This window comes from Perca flavescens, chromosome 5, assembly GCF_004354835.1.
Source record: "Perca flavescens isolate YP-PL-M2 chromosome 5, PFLA_1.0, whole genome shotgun sequence".
In the NCBI taxonomy this organism is placed as follows: Eukaryota; Metazoa; Chordata; class Actinopteri; order Perciformes; family Percidae; genus Perca; species Perca flavescens.
In genome coordinates this window covers 18,877,955-18,896,066 of record NC_041335.1, presented here as the reverse complement: position 1 = coordinate 18,896,066, position 18,112 = coordinate 18,877,955, and the positions used below count along the sequence as shown (strand labels likewise).

Genomic DNA, 18,112 nt, shown 5'->3' with positions numbered 1-18,112 from the left:
AATAATAATTCATGTATGTACATCTCTCTCTCTCTCTCTCTCTCTCTCTCTCTCTCTCTCTCTCTCTCTCTCTCACACACTCACACACTCACACACTCACACACTCTCACACACACACACACACACACACACACACACACACACACACACACACACACACACACACACTCACACACTCACACACTCACACACTCACACACACACACACACACACACACACACACACACACACACACACACACACACTTTTCAAGTATTCTATTGTGTGGATTTAAGAAGGTGACTCAAGGTTCACAACCACTATTTAATGATTTGTGCATCTTCTTTCTAGACTATTTTATAAGAGAAAGAACATTTTTATTTCATACATTGTATTTATCTGTAATAGTTGTAAACGTATCTTCTTATCTTTCATTTGATATTTCCATAAATATCAATACATATACATAATTTCCTCTCCTAGTTATTTTGTTTTCTCTCTTTTGAGTGTTTTAATCATGATAATGACTTCTGATCGCCGGTGACACTCCCGTTCACTCCACTGACCCATTTGTGTTACCATCTCAGTGCATTATCAGACTGTAACACTACTGCTCAAACTATGAACCAAAACTGTGAACTCCTGGATTTGCTCTCCGTTGTCCTCCCACAAGATTGTAAACGCAACGTTTCCCATGAACCCAGGGTAAAACTCAAACACTCACTCACAGTTGGCCTTTCTGACCCCTAGGGGCCATTAGGAGACATGGCAGTGTCGGAGGACGCACTGAATGGATACTTTACTTCTCCTCTCCCTGTAGTGCTGTGAAACTCTGGAGGATGTTCCACGTCCTGAACTCCTTTGTAATACATTTCTGATGTATACATATTTGCCAAGAAAGCTCCTTGCAACTACAATTCAGGTTATCTAAGTCAGGCCTATATGGCTTTTACTTGTATAGGCTTTTGGGCAAATAATTTTGCAGCTTTCTTCGATTAACGCATATGGCCCTACTCTAGCATTGTTAGTTCTCACCATGTCACAGTCATCTCTGTGCGGTAAAGACAACACAGTCTGCTTGCAGTGGATGTGGACTTCCCATTTATCTCTTTCTATTTGCAGCCAGTGCCACGCCCTCCCGAGCCGGCAGGATAAAGTTCAACAAGTGTCCTTCTGCTTCAGACCAACCGCAGCACCTTATCAAATAGGGTCAACTCCTTTAATACCCGAAGAAGAAAAAAAAAAAAAAAAAGATATCTGGATTTCCCTTTAAAAGAAAGATTTTCTGTTTTAGCCGCGACATATTCAATATAGGCTATTCAAAAAACGTATAGTCACCTCCTTATCTTAGTCAATAAACTGCTTTCCCCACTTTAGAGGAAGAAGAAGGCGTCACTTTCAAAGATGCTCTGCGTCTTTTCCCACTGACTTTGTGAAGTAAGAGAGGGGAGCGAGAGAAAAAGACGGTGCGGACACATTCACAGCCTTCAGCATTTTCACGTCGACAGCCGAGGGCTCATTGGTGAGCGAGCTGGTCAGTGGGAACGATGGCTGGATGTTGTGTGTCGGCGGAGGAGAAGGAGAACCAGAGGATCAACGAGGAGATCGAGAAGCAGCTGCGGAGAGACAAGAAGGACTCCCGCAGGGAGCTGAAGCTGCTGCTGTTAGGTGAGCATCGAACCTGGAGGGTTACTTGGCTTTACACAGCCGCAGATTGTCTTAAATCCCTCACACGTAGCTTAGTCCAAGGTAAGTGACACTCTGGGGTAAATTATAAATTGAAAACATGATCATAATGGGATGAAACCCATTGGCGCGTACATTCATCTTTATATTTTCGGCGCCTTTTCGGCCCAAATGCCATAAAATAATCTTTAAAAGCTCTTAAAAATGTTCCTCTGATGGAATACTTTACTGCTTCCTGACCACACCTGGACATGCAGAGATCGTGGCAGGTGAGACAGCACTCAGCAGCCTGTCGACTAAACTGTATTTTAATTATAATGCATTTTATAATGTAGGAATAAACACTTTATAAGGTAATATAGCCATTCTCTATACGTTAAGATGTTTAATGGGTTGGATAGATGTGACTGTGCATCAAAGGTTAAAGTCACGGGTAGGCCCAAGGCCATAGTCGTGCCATTGATTTTACGCACCATGGAGTTTTGCAAGCTTGACTAATTTAGTCTTTTGGAATCATTTAGTTCCCACCTGCCAAAGAAATACAGAAAACAGTCACATGCGGAGAGAGATTTGACAGTTTAAGATGCTTTTATGTTTTGTGTAACGTTAGCTCGTTTCCAGTCAGAATGTCCATAGTAACCGAAACTGACAGCGCGTTCATTTCCAGCTAAATTCCCTCAGAGAGCTGTGCGTTGGGGGATTTCTGTTTGCTCCATGATGGACTGGAGACATGTGGGCGTTTTCTCTCCCTCTGTTGAGATCAACTCCAGCCTCATCCCACCATTAAAGGGAGTAAAGAAAACATTAGTGAGAGGAATATATGAATGAGATGTCAATTATCAGTACAGCTGATAGACAGCATGAGTAAACCTAACTGGGGTTTTTTCAGGGGAGTGGTAACGCTTCATGGTTGTTTGTGGGGTATTTTATAGAGATAGAGAAATCAATAATGTGAAGCTTCTGATGGTCATACATATAAGTTTTTCACTTGTCACAGTGGAGGGGCACACAGCTCACTTCTTGGTATGAGTTCATGGACTTGCTCGAGGACACTTCTGAATGTCTGATTCTGGTTGAGAAAGGGATTAAGGCTTGGACACAGGTTTGTGTGGTGTCAGTGATGTGTTAGAAAGCCATAGCTAGCTGCTGCGGGCACACCTCATGCAAAAGTCATGCAAATCCAGTCATGAGCAGGACATGAGCCCTAGGTTTGCCTTCACTGCTCTCTTAGACAAGGCTAGACCCAATTTAGCCCCAAGAATTTTTTTTGGCTCACTGAAGGGTATCACCCATGAACCACTGATGGAGAAGGTCTCTTTGTACCCAACCCTTACCCTTTAGATCATTTAGATTTTCCAGGTAACGCAGGTAAGTATTATAAGCAATATAAGCAAAAGTACCAAGTAATCTGTAATCTTTGGCATTTGGGAAGTACTTTTGAACATTTATTTACCTGAGTGACTCAGAGCTCTCAGTGGATTTCATTAGGATGGTCACAGTCAGGTCTCTGGAGAGCACAAATGGGAGTGGAGCAGGAAGAAAGATCAACACGTACACATTCTTCCTCTTCTGTCCATTCAGTCACCAGACTTGCAAAGCTGTGGGACAATGAACATGTGTCAACACCGCTCTATACTGCACCTGCATGTCATTAGAAAAACAGAAAGAAAGAAGGAATCAAGCATTTTATAAGCCTTTATACAGACTACCATGTAGGCATGTACATTTGAATAGATGTATCTATATTCAATATAAACAAACAAAAACGCATTCAAGCAACAAACATAAAAACCCACAATGGGAACAGAAAACAAGAACGGTCACGGTTCATGACGAGAAAAAAAAGAATTAGTTTACAAAACATGGGGAAAAAGGAATAAAGTGGATTGAGATTTATGAAATATGAATTTCTCGTTTGCAACCTAGTTTAGCAGTCTATTATGCAACTGTTTTTATGTTTTGCGGTTTTAATTGTGCCTGAGAAGAAATAAAGCCTACTGAAACAGCTGAGAAATTTGAAAATGGAATGTACAGTAAATGTATGACATAATTTGTTAAACTGTAACAGAGGAATATAGTATGCAAATATAGAGTACATTGACAAAATGTATATATAATTTACATATATAAGGGGTTGTTTTTGTGTGATGGCTGCCATACAGTTCAAACTAAATCAATTTGATTTCTTTTGTGCTCTACATTTTCCTCCAAAGACTCCCAAGCCATGTTAGTTTCAGCTGCCAAAAAACTAAACAAAACTAAAAAGGCAGAGTGTGACAGATAATAGTAGATCTTATCTTGGCGACATTAACGCCACATTCATTCACTGTGTGTGTGTGTGTGTGTGTGTGTGTGTGTGTGTGTGTGTGTGTGTGTGTGTGTGTGTGTGTGTGTGTGTGTGTGTGTGTGTGTGTGTGTGTGTGTGCGTGCGTGCGTAGAGATGATTCAAAGATTCTCACACGTGACAGTTTACACAGGCTGAGTTGTACTTCCTATAGTCTCGCTTTGCCAGACCATCCACACGCTGCGGAGCGGAGGAGGGTCTGGTTACTCCACACAGCATTCTGGGATGGGAGAAAAATGTGCTCTGGTTTATTGGCATTTCTTTAAACTAATCACAATCATCGTGGGTGGCGCTAAGCTCCGCATGGAGCCGCTGTAAAATAGTCGTGCGAGAGAAAACTCAGATTGGACAGATAGTCTAGCTAGCTGTCTGGATTTACCCTGCAGAGATCTGAGGAGCAGTTAACCATAGTCTTCATAAATCCACCAGAGTTTAAAATTCCAACACAAAGAAAGCAGAAGGAAACGGACATCGGCGAAAATACATGCATCCGGCGGAATTTCATGCGGCACCGGAGCAATCCCGGAGGTGGAATGTCAAGAATATAGACTATAGTCTTTATGACAGATACAGATTATTTTATTGGTGGCATGCCCCTTTAAGCATTTCAAATAATTTAATTCAAACAGTATTTGTACTGCAAGTCATTCAGCAATCACATTTTATTTATTCATTTGAATTTTATTGGAGCTATTTGTTTCCACTGAGGGAGAACTTTCAGAGATAAAAAAAAGAAATTGACTGATATTCAATATTCATTCATCAGGTAAAAAGGAGTAGCATATTACAGCCTAACAAATGCAAAGAGCTCAGTTTAGAAATGTGCACACATAACACTGGTTGCTTTTTTTTACATGAGTTTTGTGTACAACTTCTGTACGACTTTTTATAGCATAAGTAAGTTGATTTAGCAATTGTTAATCATCACATTATTGAATAATCAGTCATGATATTGACATACAGAGGAATAATAGAGTCCATGCAGATGCTTTTTTCTTTGAATACTAATGAACAGCTCAGATCTGCTCCAGAGCCACGGAAATTACTACATCAAATTCCACATTAAAGACAGACCTGTCACAATAATAATAAACTTAATAACCGTACATGAATCCTACAAGAGACCAAAAAAAAAAAGACGCATATGCATACAGAGATAAAAGAGTGAGGCTTCTGAGCTCATTTAAATCTCTCTGTCTCTCTCTCTCAACAATTTGCTTCCATCTCAGTGTTTACCTGCCTGTCTTTCCCAAACCCCCGTCATCTCCAAGAAACTTGACTTGTAAACAAGGTGCATTCAAATACAAACAATTTGTCTAAGCCTTGTTTGCTAAGATGTAAAGACTCAGGTATTCATGATGCCATGCAAAACAAACAGGAAACCAGAACACTGCTGGTATCACTCAGTCATCACAGAGCTTTAACACACAGCAATTTCCAATATTCTGGTCTGGTGACAAACACACATTTGTTAAACAAATAGATTCATGAAATTAGGAGCTTGTGCTGTAAGAACTAAAGAGGACTCTGTGTGGGTGTGGGTGTGGGTGTGTGTTTTAAACTGTGATGTTATGACTTTATTTTATGTAACTATGATGATAGTGAACATGTTGAGTCAGTGCATTTAGAATTTATTGTCCTTCAATGTAGTGGACCGGTGTTTTAACTACAGTGTGTTCCTGTTTGTTTGACTGTCAGTAGAAAAGTTGGTATGTGTCCCAACACAAACTGCTCATGGAAGACTTCAACCGGACTCTTAGTAACAAGCTACACAGAAACAGACAAATGAGTGTAAAACTAAATAATTGGATTTAACCCTCACTGTATCCAACAGGTACTGGAGAGAGTGGAAAGAGTACCTTTATCAAACAAATGAGGATTATCCATGGAGGAGGATACACGGATGAGGACAAGAAGAGCTACGCTAAACTGGTCTACCAGAACATCTTCCTGTCCATGCAGGCCATAACCCGAGCCATGGAGGCCCTCAGTATATCTTTGGCTGATCCCCAGAACCAGGTATTGTACAGACACAAGGTCAAACTGGGTCTGCTCCTTCTGTTATCAGTGAGAGCTTTTTTTGACTCTGGAGTCCAGGTTACGTTTGCTTCATTTTCGCCAAATTTCTATGCGCTCATTGTTGTCTTTGGTTAGCATCTTTTAAACTATTCTCACCCCACATGCGTGGTGTCCTCAGCTGTAAGTCTTATCATTTGGTAAACTCAAAAAGCATCTGTCTGTGTGTCTATAGCGCCATGCAAACTCAGTCCTGGAGGTGGAAGTGGATAAGGTGGAGGAGTTAGATCAAAGCCTCGTGGTGGCCCTCAGGAGTCTGTGGGATGACGCAGGGATACAGGAGTGCTACGACCGACGCAGGGAATTCCAGCTGTCCGACTCCACCAAATAGTGAGCATTAGACAACAACTTGTAACTCAATAAACATGCACACAGAGATTCTTCTCTCTTCAGCTCTGACAAATAGTTACCACAGATATTACAGAAGGTAGACAAAATAACAGGAACAAATGAATGACTCAACGCCAAAGAATAAGGTCTAGAAATACTAAACAGGTCCGTTCAACACCTCTCCGACAGTCTCCATGAATAAAGAATTGAATCGGATGGCACTATGATAAGCAGGGCTGTAGCTACCTTTGAAGACACTGAGGTTATGTGCTTGCTACGGTTTCCTGTATATTTGAGGGTTTTAGCAACCTGCAGAGAATTTACCTTTAATTCAGAAGTACACATGGTGGGTATTCTTTATGCTGATTCCTGTGTAGGGTTGGGCATCGAGAACTGATTCCTACTTGGAATCGTTTCAAAAATTACGATTCCATCGGAATCGTTTCTTTATTGGAATCGTTTGGAGGATTTGGTTTAAAATCTGATCATGGGTTCCAAATTTAACATGCGCAAGTTTTGGTTTCCGTAGTGGCCAGGCACTTGTTGTGTTGCAGCCTTGGAGCACAGTAAGCAGCGTTCTAGTTTTTGTGAAGCTACTGATGATCCAAATAAAAAAGGAAAAGAAAAGCAACTGTTTTTAGCTTGTAGTTGCCATCTTTAGCTATGCAAATGCAGTGTGTACTACAATACACTGCAATTGTAGTATTTTACTCTACTAAAGCAAAACTCTTTCCCAATGGTTTCATCTCCCACTCTATGTCTCACTAACAGTCACACATTCAATACCAATGCTTACCTAGGTGACGATGCACAGATAACTGCAGGCAATCCACAAGTATATGCATTCATTCTGATATTTACTCTTATGATCACATCACTTCATGTTATGGTCTCTTTCTACCTGTTTAAATAGCCACAGAATCTCTCCAATCCTGTTGTTTTCCTTTACATTTCCTCTCCTTGTTTCTCCTCCTTTTTTTCCAGCTATTTTACCGAACTGGATCGAATTTCACAACCCTCTTATATACCTGACCTGCAGGATATCCTTAGAGTGCGAGTGCCAACCACGGGTATCATCGAATACCCCTTTGACATGGAGAATGCCATCTTTAGGTGAAATATAGCATACCAGTATAGCAGGTAACGGCTTATGTATGTTGAATTGGAACAGGAGGCATCACAGGTAACGTTGCATACCTTTTCTGTTGTCGTTGGCTGTTATGGCAGGATGGTGGATGTGGGGGGTCAGAGGTCAGAGAGGAGGAAGTGGATCCACTGCTTTGAGAACGTCACCTCCATCATCTTCCTGGTGGCGCTCAGCGAGTACGACCAAGTCCTGGCTGAGTGCGACGACGAGGTGAGAATACAGCTCAACAGCAGATCACGTTCCAGACTCTGACCCTGTAAAACGCGTCTTTATTGTTGCCTCTTTCTATGCTGCAATTTTCATTTCAGAACCGCATGGAGGAGAGCAAGGCCCTGTTCAAAACCATCATAACCTATCCCTGGTTCCAGCGCTCCTCTGTCATACTTTTCCTGAACAAGACTGACATCCTCCAGGAGAAGATCAAGTACTCTCATATAGCCACCTACTTCCCTGAATTCACAGGTTGGTTAGTTTGTTTGTGCTTGTGATGTACAAGTCAGTTGCCAGTACATTAAGAACACCTAGCTAAAACTAATGCAGTCCAAAACAACAGTCCTGTAACTGACAGGCATTTCTATTCTTTTGTATATCAATGAGGGCAGGCTAAATAATCATCTCTGTATAATGCAGTACAATTCAGCGACACCACAAACTACATCCTCCAAAATGATCATAAACTTTACGATCATTTTCAACATATTAACAAAAACTGAACATTGTAACCCTCACAAAGGAAGAATCTATTGCAGCCCTGTTGTAGCAAGCTGCTGTAGAAGTAGAAAAAGTGGCATACACAACACTGAAAATCTGTACTTCAAAGACTAGCAACCCTCCAACACACCAAGATACGTTGTGCGCTGAGAAACATTTGTAACACTTCCATCATATTATCATACATCTCATATTTGTTAATCTTTAGAGAACAGGCTTGACCAATTTTTTTTTTATCTTAAACAACTAATGCAAATAGTTTCAATGTTGAATTTACTTAAAACATATTAAAATAATATCAACCCTGAATTGCAGGACCTGAGCAGGATGCGACCGCAGCTCAAGAATTCATCCTGAAAATGTATCAAGAACAAAACCCCGACAAGGGCAAGACGATGTACCCTCACTTTACCTGTGCCACGGACACAGAAAACATCCGCTTCGTCTTTGTGGCCGTCAAAGACACCATCCTCAGACACAACCTGAAGGAGTTCAATCTGGTGTAAAGAGGAGTAGGAGGGACAGACATGAGGAGAGCCAAGATAGGAGAATTACATAAAACAAAACTTTACAGTGCTTTTTACTTGGCTATCTAAACAGAGAACAATTACATCCACTGAAAAGATTTATGGTTTCTTTAATCCAAAGGTTTAAATATTTTCTGTTTGTGCCTGTAAAACTATGAACATGTAACCGACATACCCAAACTGTTTCTGTAGGTTGTGTCTGAAATGCAGTTTGTGGGTTTTGTGTACTGTAGTTTACATTTCAGTCTTTATAGAAATGTGTTGAAGAAATGATACTTTGCAGTGGAAGAATGTGAAAATTAGTGTGAAGTAGTATCATTGACCTATTGTGTGGGCTACTTATTTTACTACTTTTGAAATACAGTTATCTAATATAATAATATAAATAGGATCCAAATATACAATTTTTGCTGATGCAATTGCTGCGAGAGCCCCTTTAGTCCTGAGTTTTGATTTAATATTGTGTAATTGTTTTCTAACACCGAGGCTGCTTTTGCTTTTGCCTGCAAGTGCCTTATTTATTTGGGACAGTCAGCACAACCACTGAGTTTGTTTAGATGTAAATAGTCCAAATTGTGCTTTGGAAAACTTCACTCAACTGTTACTTCTCAGGAGAAATTATATTTATGGTAATTTTAAATAAACATTTATAGTTACTTAATAAAGAGTGCACTTTGTGTGGTTGAGATTTTCTGCGTACAAGAGATACATTTGAAACACATTTTATTTGAATACAAACATAAATACCAACAGAAATATTTTGTTGTATTAATCTGCAATGCACCCCAACCCAAAAGCAAGTCTTTAAAATATACATCAGAGTAAACAGCAGCTGTTAATAATTAGCATTCATTTCTTTTAAACATTCTTGTCTCTGCATAATTCATCAACATAGTTGGCATTGCATATGTGTGGTATAAAAACATAAAAATCACAAAATTATAATCTGTAGCGCCATAATACAGACTATTGTGTGAGGATGGATATATACAGATAGGATACTATAGTCGATCGATATACAGCATATTGACATGTCAGTACGGTATAAAAATAACATGCGACTCTAAATCACACACTGAACAGTCTTCCTCTTGCAGAGATGTAAAAAAAAAAAAAAGGAGAAAAGGAAAGTAAGTGAGAGTAAAAGTACAATTTTAAATAGTTTCCCTTTTATATAATCCTGTGAAATAAACAGTGTACAAGATAAAATGTGCTACAACAACTATGGTTGATTTGGCATCACTGTTATTCAAGCTGTTTTCTACCATGTCTCTTACTAGCTGTTGTACCTTAACAGTGTAGCTTCTACAGCTAAACACAACTTGAAATATGTTCAATAAAAGTTAAACGGAATTAGTGACTCAACGTGTGCGCGTGTGTGAGTGTGTGAGTGTGTGTTTGAGTATGGCACACTAAGGTCTAGAAAAATTATCCACTTTCACCAGCATTTCAGACCCAAGCAGATAGTGATAAGATGCATTTGTAAACTCAAGACTTTGCGTTAGTTTTCATAAAATAAATGATTAAAAATCAATTGTGTGTGTGTGTGTGTGAAAGGATGACCTCAATCAGAGTGAAGACAGTGCATTCAGTGCATCTGTGGTAAAATAATGTCAGCGGTCCATTTATAGCACTTTTGTAAGCATGCATACATACACACTACTCACGCAGTCCACATACATCCTCGTTTCCCACGACTCACACATGGAGGTAAACCAAAGTAGCATGCAGTAAAGAACAAAGGCACTGACACACACAGACTGTGAGTGTGTGTTTTTTTTTTAAATCATTTCTCGCTCCTCTTGACGAGTCCGTATTTGGGTAAACTCTCTCTTGCATCGTCCAATCTGTCAAGAACCCACTGAAAAGAAATAAAACCAAAAGTTACAACTCATTTATGTACAACTATTTCCTGTGACTGCAGGTTTGACACAAACAGTAACTTCGGCAAGGATGACTCAAGGAAACATGAGTTTGAGTAAAACAAATGGGATTAAAACAAGTGTGATGATATATAGACAGCTGATAACAGTCAGGTATTTATTTAACAAATTAACAATAAAAAAAATGTATCTCTATAATCTATATAAAAGATATATAGGAGCATCTTATAGTGCAAATAGTCAACATACCTTGGCTATCTCGGGAGTTTTGAAGTTTATGATCTTTCCAAACTCCTTGGCATGGAAGACAGACTTCACTCTCTCCTGCAGTACACAAGACAACACATTTGGTGCAATAATTTGCTAAATAATTGTTTAAAACCTGCTTATTAATAAAAAATAATAATAATGAAGTGAAGTCCTTGGGGGGAAAAAAACAAGCGTCTGATGTGCAAGAGTTTGCTTTTGTACCTTGGCCTCAATGCGAAGTCGGCGGTCCTCTACAATCATTGGATCCTTGGTGAACTCTTCAAACAGATACTGCCATTCACAGGTCAGCTGGCCAAATGTGCCTTTGGTCACAAAAAATATTCCCCTGGAAAAGAAACCACATAAAAAAGGGTTAGACAAAAGCAACGGCTATCTCCTTTGAGGACTCCATCGGTAAAGGATACAGTATACTGTTTGAGCGATTTATTTTAGCAGCTTTTACTAAAGAGCACAGAAATATTATATTCCATTTACAAAAGCACAATAAGGTTTACACTGGAATAAAAAACATACAGTAAAGATGATCTGGGATATACTGATGCTCATGGGTGTTTGTGAACATGATAGGAAAACATAATGTAATGCTCATCTCAAACCCAACCCTATCTTGAATAGGAGCAAGCAGTCAAATCAGATGCCGAAAACACTCTCACCTCTTGGTGATCATGAGGAAGTCGGAGTCATTGACCTTGGCATGAGCAAAGTATCGGTACTTGGCAAATCGCCCATTCTCAATTTTCTGAAGACAGAGAGAAAGAAAGTGGGTCAATATTTAAACAGCATGACAAAAAACCAACTCAATGTCTGAATTAGACTAAAACAAGAATGCTAATGACAATTTATATACAAGTGTGTTCAAAACATTTTCAAACAACTGCATACTGTAAATAAGCATGAGCGTCCACGGTCCTCTGCAAAACAGTCAACAAATAATTGTATTGGTGAGGAAGGATGCAATGGAACAAAGACAAAGACAATGGCAGGTAGAAAGATAAACGTAAACATTTTATTGAGAACAAGAGGGCAGTGAATATTGGCAGTGAATGATAGAATGATTAAACAAACTAAGTGATGAAGATGTAGACACATCTCTATGATGAGTTTCTTTTTACAATGAATAAATATCTAAACAATGATAAGAAAGGTTTGCTTGTGAGAAAAGGATTGTGTAAGTTAAAAAAAAAAGTGATAAATGATAAAGAACTCAAAAAATAAAGAAAATACAAATCAAGTTAATAAACATCTAAAAAACCAACATACATAAAAACACACTCTTTAAGAGACATTTCTTTGATTTGTTTAAATCTTCCAAAGGTGAACTTGAATCCAACTTGACCTCCAGTACAAACAAAGCACTACTGCTACACTACAGCTGTCACTTCTAGTTTTCCTCATCCCCCTCATCCTCAGAGCCAGTTCTACGCCATTCACTGTAGGCCAATCTCCTCTGTGGACATGACAAGAGAGAAGAATCAAGATCAGAGCAGAGAGAACAAGGGGAGAGTGGGTTTGGCCTCGTCTCTTCTCTATCAAAGAATAATTCTGTTGTAAGTATCCTATATTTTTATCCTATGTTTTTTTTTTGCCTAAATACCAGTTAGGTTTGCTGCTGTCCATCTGCTTTGCTGTCAAAACTTTCCCACCCGAAATGTGAAGTAAATTTACATTCAGTCACAATTTATTCAAAGCCTATTTAACCAGCTACAACAGAAACATAAAACACAAGCATGTGTCCTACTTCTGTCATTAGTCTTAATTTGGCATAAGGGAAAATAATCTATCATTACCACTAACATCAACATACACACAAAACTAGCATATAGGTCTAAAGATGGTGATACAGATGGGTGACAAATTAAAGGAAAAACCTGAATGAAATGATGAAAGAAACAAGCATGTGGTGGGGGGGGTCACTGAATGGTATGATGAGAATGAAAATGTCAATCATAGCTATGGCCTTCACAGTCACCAGATCTCGACCAAACTGATGTCTTGGAGCACGCTCTCCGCCACCATCGTCAAAACACCAAATTAAGTTATATCCCTCCAGTAGATATTTGTAGAATCCTTAAAAAAAGAAGCCTTAAAGCTGTTCTGGAGGCTCCCTGAGGCCCAAAACCTGCCTGAGGCACTTTAATTTGTCACCTATCTGTAAATCTTTACTATTAGCCAAACAGTGTAGCTCTGACCTGAGACTCATAAGCAGAAACTTCAACCCACTCCATCCAGGACGACTGCTACACAACGTCAACACAAAAAAAGTGACCCATAGTTTAAAGCTCATAGCTTAAATGAAGCAGAACTGAAACTACACTAAAATCTACAAATATGAGAAACCGTTCTACCGACAAAGCGGCTCTGAACTACATTCAGCTTAATGTGCTGTTAACTATACTGTCAGTTTAGCCAAATGGCTGCTTGAGTTATTTTAGCTTAAACCTTAAAAGACAATATACTTGCATTCAGATGTTGCATAACAAAACAAAATCAACGCAACACATCACAAGACACTAACCACATACTACAAACATGATGTTATTTGAGTAATGGTATGGAGCAGAGGATGTAGCTACACTGCACAGAAGCCCTGCTGCAGTAAACTACATAATATATTTCTCCCTATTAATAAGTGAATGAACACCAAATGTCCCAGTAAATCTTTGCTTTGGAACTGAAGGTGTTCTCAGAGTTTTTTCTACTTTTGCTTATTTAATTTGGTTGCAAATGTGTTATTTTATATTCGTAAAACACAAAACAGCCACAGTGGTGAATTAATCACTGAAAATTGAGCGCTCTAAGGATCTTGTGACAGCCTCTGCTGTGTCCTTAGAGCCAGGTCATAACAATCTATAAACAGAAAAGGCCAATAACATTGCCAAAATGAGTTTCAAAATAATTAAAAGCAGACTAACGGGAGGATGATTTAAAGAAAGAAAAAAAAACAAAAAAAAGAATTCCAATGCATATACATGTACACACACACACACACACACACACACACACACACACACACACACACACACACACACACACACACACACACACACACACACACACACACACACACACACACACACACACACACACACACAACTAGCAAAGCTGGGCAAATTGTTTAGAGTGCATAACCGATGCATCACTTAACTTACTGTCAACTATTTTGTTGTATTAAAGTGTATGAGGTTTCCTCATCTCAGTTAAATAAAGAACTTTAACTAACTGTTGCCCAGGTCTGACGGTGGAGAGCTGATGATATTTTTGTTGTACCTGGAGCATCTGACTGCCGATGCCCTCCCTCTCCTTATATGGTCGTATGACGCCATCCTCGTGGATGAAGCGAGGAGGACGCAGAGAGGCAACATCTTGTGTAGTCTCTGCTGCCCTGAAAATGAGACAAGACACACAAATACAGTTTGAGACGCAGCTTCCTTATGAACACACACAAAACGGGGATAGATAATGTTACTGCATAACTGTGCATACACACAGTTTGTCTATGGCACGCAAACCTTCACATGTGCATACAAACACAGACCTAAATAACTTCTGCCATGGCCCAATGACCAGCTGTAATAAAAAGACGTTTTTTCTTTGTGCAACTACTTAAAATGTATTTCTGAAAACCATTATGCCACAAATTATCTTCTTACTTATACTATGCAAGTTGTACATTCTCTCTAAACACCCCTGTGATCCCACCACTAAGCCACATTATTATATGTTCTAAAACTAGCAAATATACACTGGCATATATAATATATATACACTGTAGCAGATCAATGGATACATGCACACACACAGAAATGAACAAACCTCTTGATCCCTTGGAAAGTACTGCTGGCCATGTCAATGATGCCACCTGTAGGTCTGGCTACTGCACCAACCAGACCTTTCCCAACACCTTTAAAAAAGCCTGCTGCACCCTCCTTCTGGGCTCCTGCAAAATAACACATCATTACATTTATGAAAACTGATAAAAACAGAGCTGGCAATGTATGATGTTCCACAAACAGGACAGAATCCACAGTAACACAGTACCAATATTTAGATTTTATGCCATTATTTTGGCCATTCAATTTTCATTTCAGCACACTATGTTATCACTGTTCTAATCTATATGAGAGTCCAATTCAACATACCTTTAATAGGTTTGGTAACAATCCCTGTGATCCCACTGACAAAACCCTGAAAGGAAAACCCAACATTAGCAAGTAGCAGCAACGTATTCATTATGGCACACCCTCTTCCAGGCCGTGGCAGATCTACATTTTTATTCTTACTAGTTAATCTGTTAAATGATTAAATGAGAGCTGCAACATAAAGGTCATTATTGTACATTCTTAGAATTTATAACATCAGCCTTGTGTCAAAAGTATATTTTCTGATTAATGTTATAGTTTCTGTTGCCCCCATGAGGAATTCTAAGTAATGACAACAACAAATGTCGGCGGATCCACATGATACGGCCTTCCGTGATAGCGCACGCAACCCCACCCCTCCTCCGCGCAGTTGCTAGTAGCCAAGGAGGACATGGAGGATTAAAAAAACCATGATGGACTCTTCAGAAGAGGTAAGTATTTTCACTCGAGCTTCTACTCGGGAAAGTCACCGGACGCCATACTGAGAGAGTTGTGTGGAGCTGATAGTCTTAATTAGCTTTGTAGCAACTCATTTGGCAACGGCTTGAATGTAACTGACGTTCAATAATATCAAAACGTTACGCACTAAAGCTTTAACACAAATTTGATTACGTACAGACACTAATCCCTTTCCACCCCTGGTCAGCCCCTCTCTTAGGCCACTGGGTTGTTTGTTCATAGCTTCTCGTCTCTTCTGCTGGTATTCCTCATCCATCGTCATGGCAGCAACACCCTTTGCCATTGCACCTGTGATCCTGGAGGCCGCACCTGCTATTCCCCCTGGAAGGCAGATATGAATCTTTATAGTTACTACGTTCTTTAATATGTCTAGTTCTTCTATGTCTAAGTCTTTTTGTGGGAGAAACTGTCACTATGTTTTTGTGTTATTCCACTGTCGCTTCATCTTCTCTTCATACGGCAAGGCAATTTAATTTATACAGCACATTTCATAACAGGTAAAATAACTAGTCAAAAGCCTGAGAATACAGGGAAGTTTTCAGTTTACTTTTGAATGTAGACACAGTTGTGAGAAATCTTAGGTTTCATATTTGTTAAAATAACAAAGTTCTGAATAAAGCAACCAAAACTAAAACACAACAAAAGGAGGAATAAAGTGTTTATGTATCTTTATACCACAGAGATCTTGTTTAGGTTTCTCCTAAAGGGATCAGACAACGTTTTACGGATATAATTTTTATATGAGCCCTGTACTTACCTACAGCTCCTCCCACCAAAGCCTTCACCCCAAGAGCCATTCCTTCTACAAACTCCTCAGGCCCCTGGATGGCTCCCTGAAAATTTGTAATAATTTTAAAAGCTGTTCACAATCTATGGAGTCCTACAATATATTTAAAGATAGAGTGTCATGTAAATGTTCCCCTTAAATAATGAGCACTAAACTTGATTTTTAAACATTGATTTTTGCTGTTGTCATTACTTGTATTACAATCCTACCTGATAAGGCTCATAAAAGAAGGCTTCCACTCCCTCCGACAGTCCTCTGATCAGTCCAAAAGGATTTCCGAGTACATCCAGGCCCAGCACCAGCACATACATCTGTTTAATAGCCTGAAATATGCATATATAAAAACTGGTAAGCTGAGTCGTAGCCAGCCCTTGGTTGGTTTTGGTTTCATTCTGCACAATTTTTCATACATAATGCCTTGAGGGCTAAAAAAATAAATAAATGACACACTTCTGCAGATTCTGGGTGACTATGGCTGTGTCATTGTGCATGTGTGTTACCTGCTTGGAATAATGTCTGATGACCTCCCATTGTAGCTGCTGGGTGGTACAAAACTGGAAGGTCAACTCGAAGAAGGCCAACCTGAAATCAGTGACAGAGTTAGTCAAGTAGCAGGGACTCCACTTTTTTTTTTTCCTCTATTTGGGCCTTCACATGCGTTCATACTTAAAGACAATGTCCTGCACATCAGTGAGTGTGGCGCCGATACTCTTCAGCAGCAGGTTGAGGGACTGAACAGGAATGAGCTCCTTATCTCGCTTCTCCTTAAGGCCGTCGTCTCCTCCCGTACTCAGAGAGAAACTCAGGTGCAGCTGCAAATTCAAAAAACATGACTAAGCGTGGCTGTTTCTGGTGTTAAACTCACAACAGAAATGTACTATGTAGCTGTGTCTTGTAAACTGATTTTGATGTTGTTCTATTTATGTTTTTTCCCATTTCAACAGTAAATACCGAACTTTTTTTTTCACACATACTGTACAAACCTTGATGGGGGAAATGTGGAAGTACTCATAGAGGCTGATAGGAGAGGTGTCAGCAGCAGAGACATGGTTTAGTTCTGTCTTTATATACTCTATGTCCTTCTCAAACAGTTGCACCTAAAGGAATAAGACAAGCACAATTAAACTGGCACAGAAAACAAAAGTCAGAATGGATCTCAATGACTCTTCAAGTCAATGAAGATCAATCTAATGTATCACAGATTGTGTTACAATCACAGGGTGTGTTAACGGTCTTTGGATATGCGAGTATCTGACCTGTTCTGAGCTCATGATGCTGGCATTCTCAGGTGTGAACAGGTCAAGGATGGCGTAGAGGAAGCCCAGATCGAGCTTTAGATCCATCTCCTGAATCAACACCTTGAAGTACCTGAGGTGGATAGACATTTCCATCAACATTAAGGAGCAAAACTGAGCAAAGAGTTAATCTATGAATTGAATGCAAGAATGCGGCTAACATTTAAAGCATTTAAAATACAAATGGTTTTCAGAGCAGTGGGATTATAGGGAGTAGATCAGAAAAGTATAAAATCTATTGATGTAAAACAGAGCACACACAGTATACAGTACATCACAACAAACAGTTAAGCGAGAGAAGAATCAAATGAAAAACAATTACTTGATGCGAGAGATATCAGAGTGCCCTGCGGTTCTGGTAACAATGCTGATATCAGTTAGAGGTTTGGGTTCTGTAATAAAAATAAAAACCATATTACAGACTTAAACACTGCATCCAAGCAGCACCTAACACAAAATTAAACATGACATACAAAGT

At 39.4% G+C, this 18,112-nt stretch overlaps 2 protein-coding genes across 5 annotated transcripts in view; one reads left to right on the top strand and one right to left on the bottom strand.

The window, feature by feature from the left end:
• The first annotated feature begins 1,223 nt into the window (after window positions 1-1,223).
• On the top strand, window positions 1,224-9,409 carry gna14a (guanine nucleotide binding protein (G protein), alpha 14a). Of its 2 annotated transcripts, none has more exons than XM_028578080.1 (7): window positions 1,224-1,648; window positions 5,845-6,029; window positions 6,262-6,416; window positions 7,401-7,529; window positions 7,644-7,773; window positions 7,872-8,025; window positions 8,590-9,409. In XM_028578080.1, exons 1-7 carry the CDS (start codon window positions 1,528-1,530, stop codon window positions 8,778-8,780), a joined length of 1,065 nt encoding a protein of 354 aa, XP_028433881.1. In that variant the 5' UTR covers window positions 1,224-1,527; the 3' UTR covers window positions 8,781-9,409. The 2 variants fall into 2 exon arrangements, with proteins under 2 accessions (XP_028433881.1, XP_028433882.1); XM_028578081.1 differs by lacking the exon at window positions 1,224-1,648 and adding an exon at window positions 1,652-1,729.
• Window positions 9,410-10,584: 1,175 nt separating this feature from the next.
• The window catches only part of vps13a (vacuolar protein sorting 13 homolog A), a 42,778-nt gene continuing 35,250 nt past the window's right edge, over window positions 10,585-18,112 (bottom strand). For 2 of the 3 annotated variants that reach the window (XM_028578076.1, XM_028578077.1), the window contains 15 exons: window positions 17,957-18,026; window positions 17,596-17,707; window positions 17,323-17,436; window positions 17,006-17,151; window positions 16,840-16,921; window positions 16,549-16,662; window positions 16,310-16,385; window positions 15,710-15,873; window positions 15,094-15,139; window positions 14,768-14,891; window positions 14,222-14,336; window positions 11,608-11,693; window positions 11,156-11,279; window positions 10,934-11,008; window positions 10,585-10,662 (listed from right to left, as the gene is read on the bottom strand). In XM_028578076.1, coding sequence (XP_028433877.1) covers window positions 10,588-10,662; window positions 10,934-11,008; window positions 11,156-11,279; window positions 11,608-11,693; window positions 14,222-14,336; window positions 14,768-14,891; window positions 15,094-15,139; window positions 15,710-15,873; window positions 16,310-16,385; window positions 16,549-16,662; window positions 16,840-16,921; window positions 17,006-17,151; window positions 17,323-17,436; window positions 17,596-17,707; window positions 17,957-18,026 — 1,523 coding nt within the window. In that variant the 3' untranslated portion in view covers window positions 10,585-10,587. Of the gene's footprint in view, window positions 10,663-10,933; window positions 11,009-11,155; window positions 11,280-11,607; window positions 11,694-11,938; window positions 12,402-14,221; window positions 14,337-14,767; window positions 14,892-15,093; window positions 15,140-15,709; window positions 15,874-16,309; window positions 16,386-16,548; window positions 16,663-16,839; window positions 16,922-17,005; window positions 17,152-17,322; window positions 17,437-17,595; window positions 17,708-17,956; window positions 18,027-18,112 lie in introns of those variants that run through there. The other variant, XM_028578078.1, reaches the window with a different exon arrangement.

Excerpts from the sequence above, each read along its gene's own strand:
- gna14a (XM_028578080.1), top strand. The coding sequence starts at position 1,528 with ATGGCTGGATGTTGTGTGTCGGCGGAGGAGAAGGAGAACCAGAGGATC. Across the intron at positions 6,030-6,261 it reads TGGCTGATCCCCAGAACCAG|CGCCATGCAAACTCAGTCCT; the intron begins GTATTGTACAGA and ends GTGTGTCTATAG. Across the intron at positions 6,417-7,400 it reads CTGTCCGACTCCACCAAATA|CTATTTTACCGAACTGGATC; the intron begins GTGAGCATTAGA and ends CTTTTTTTCCAG.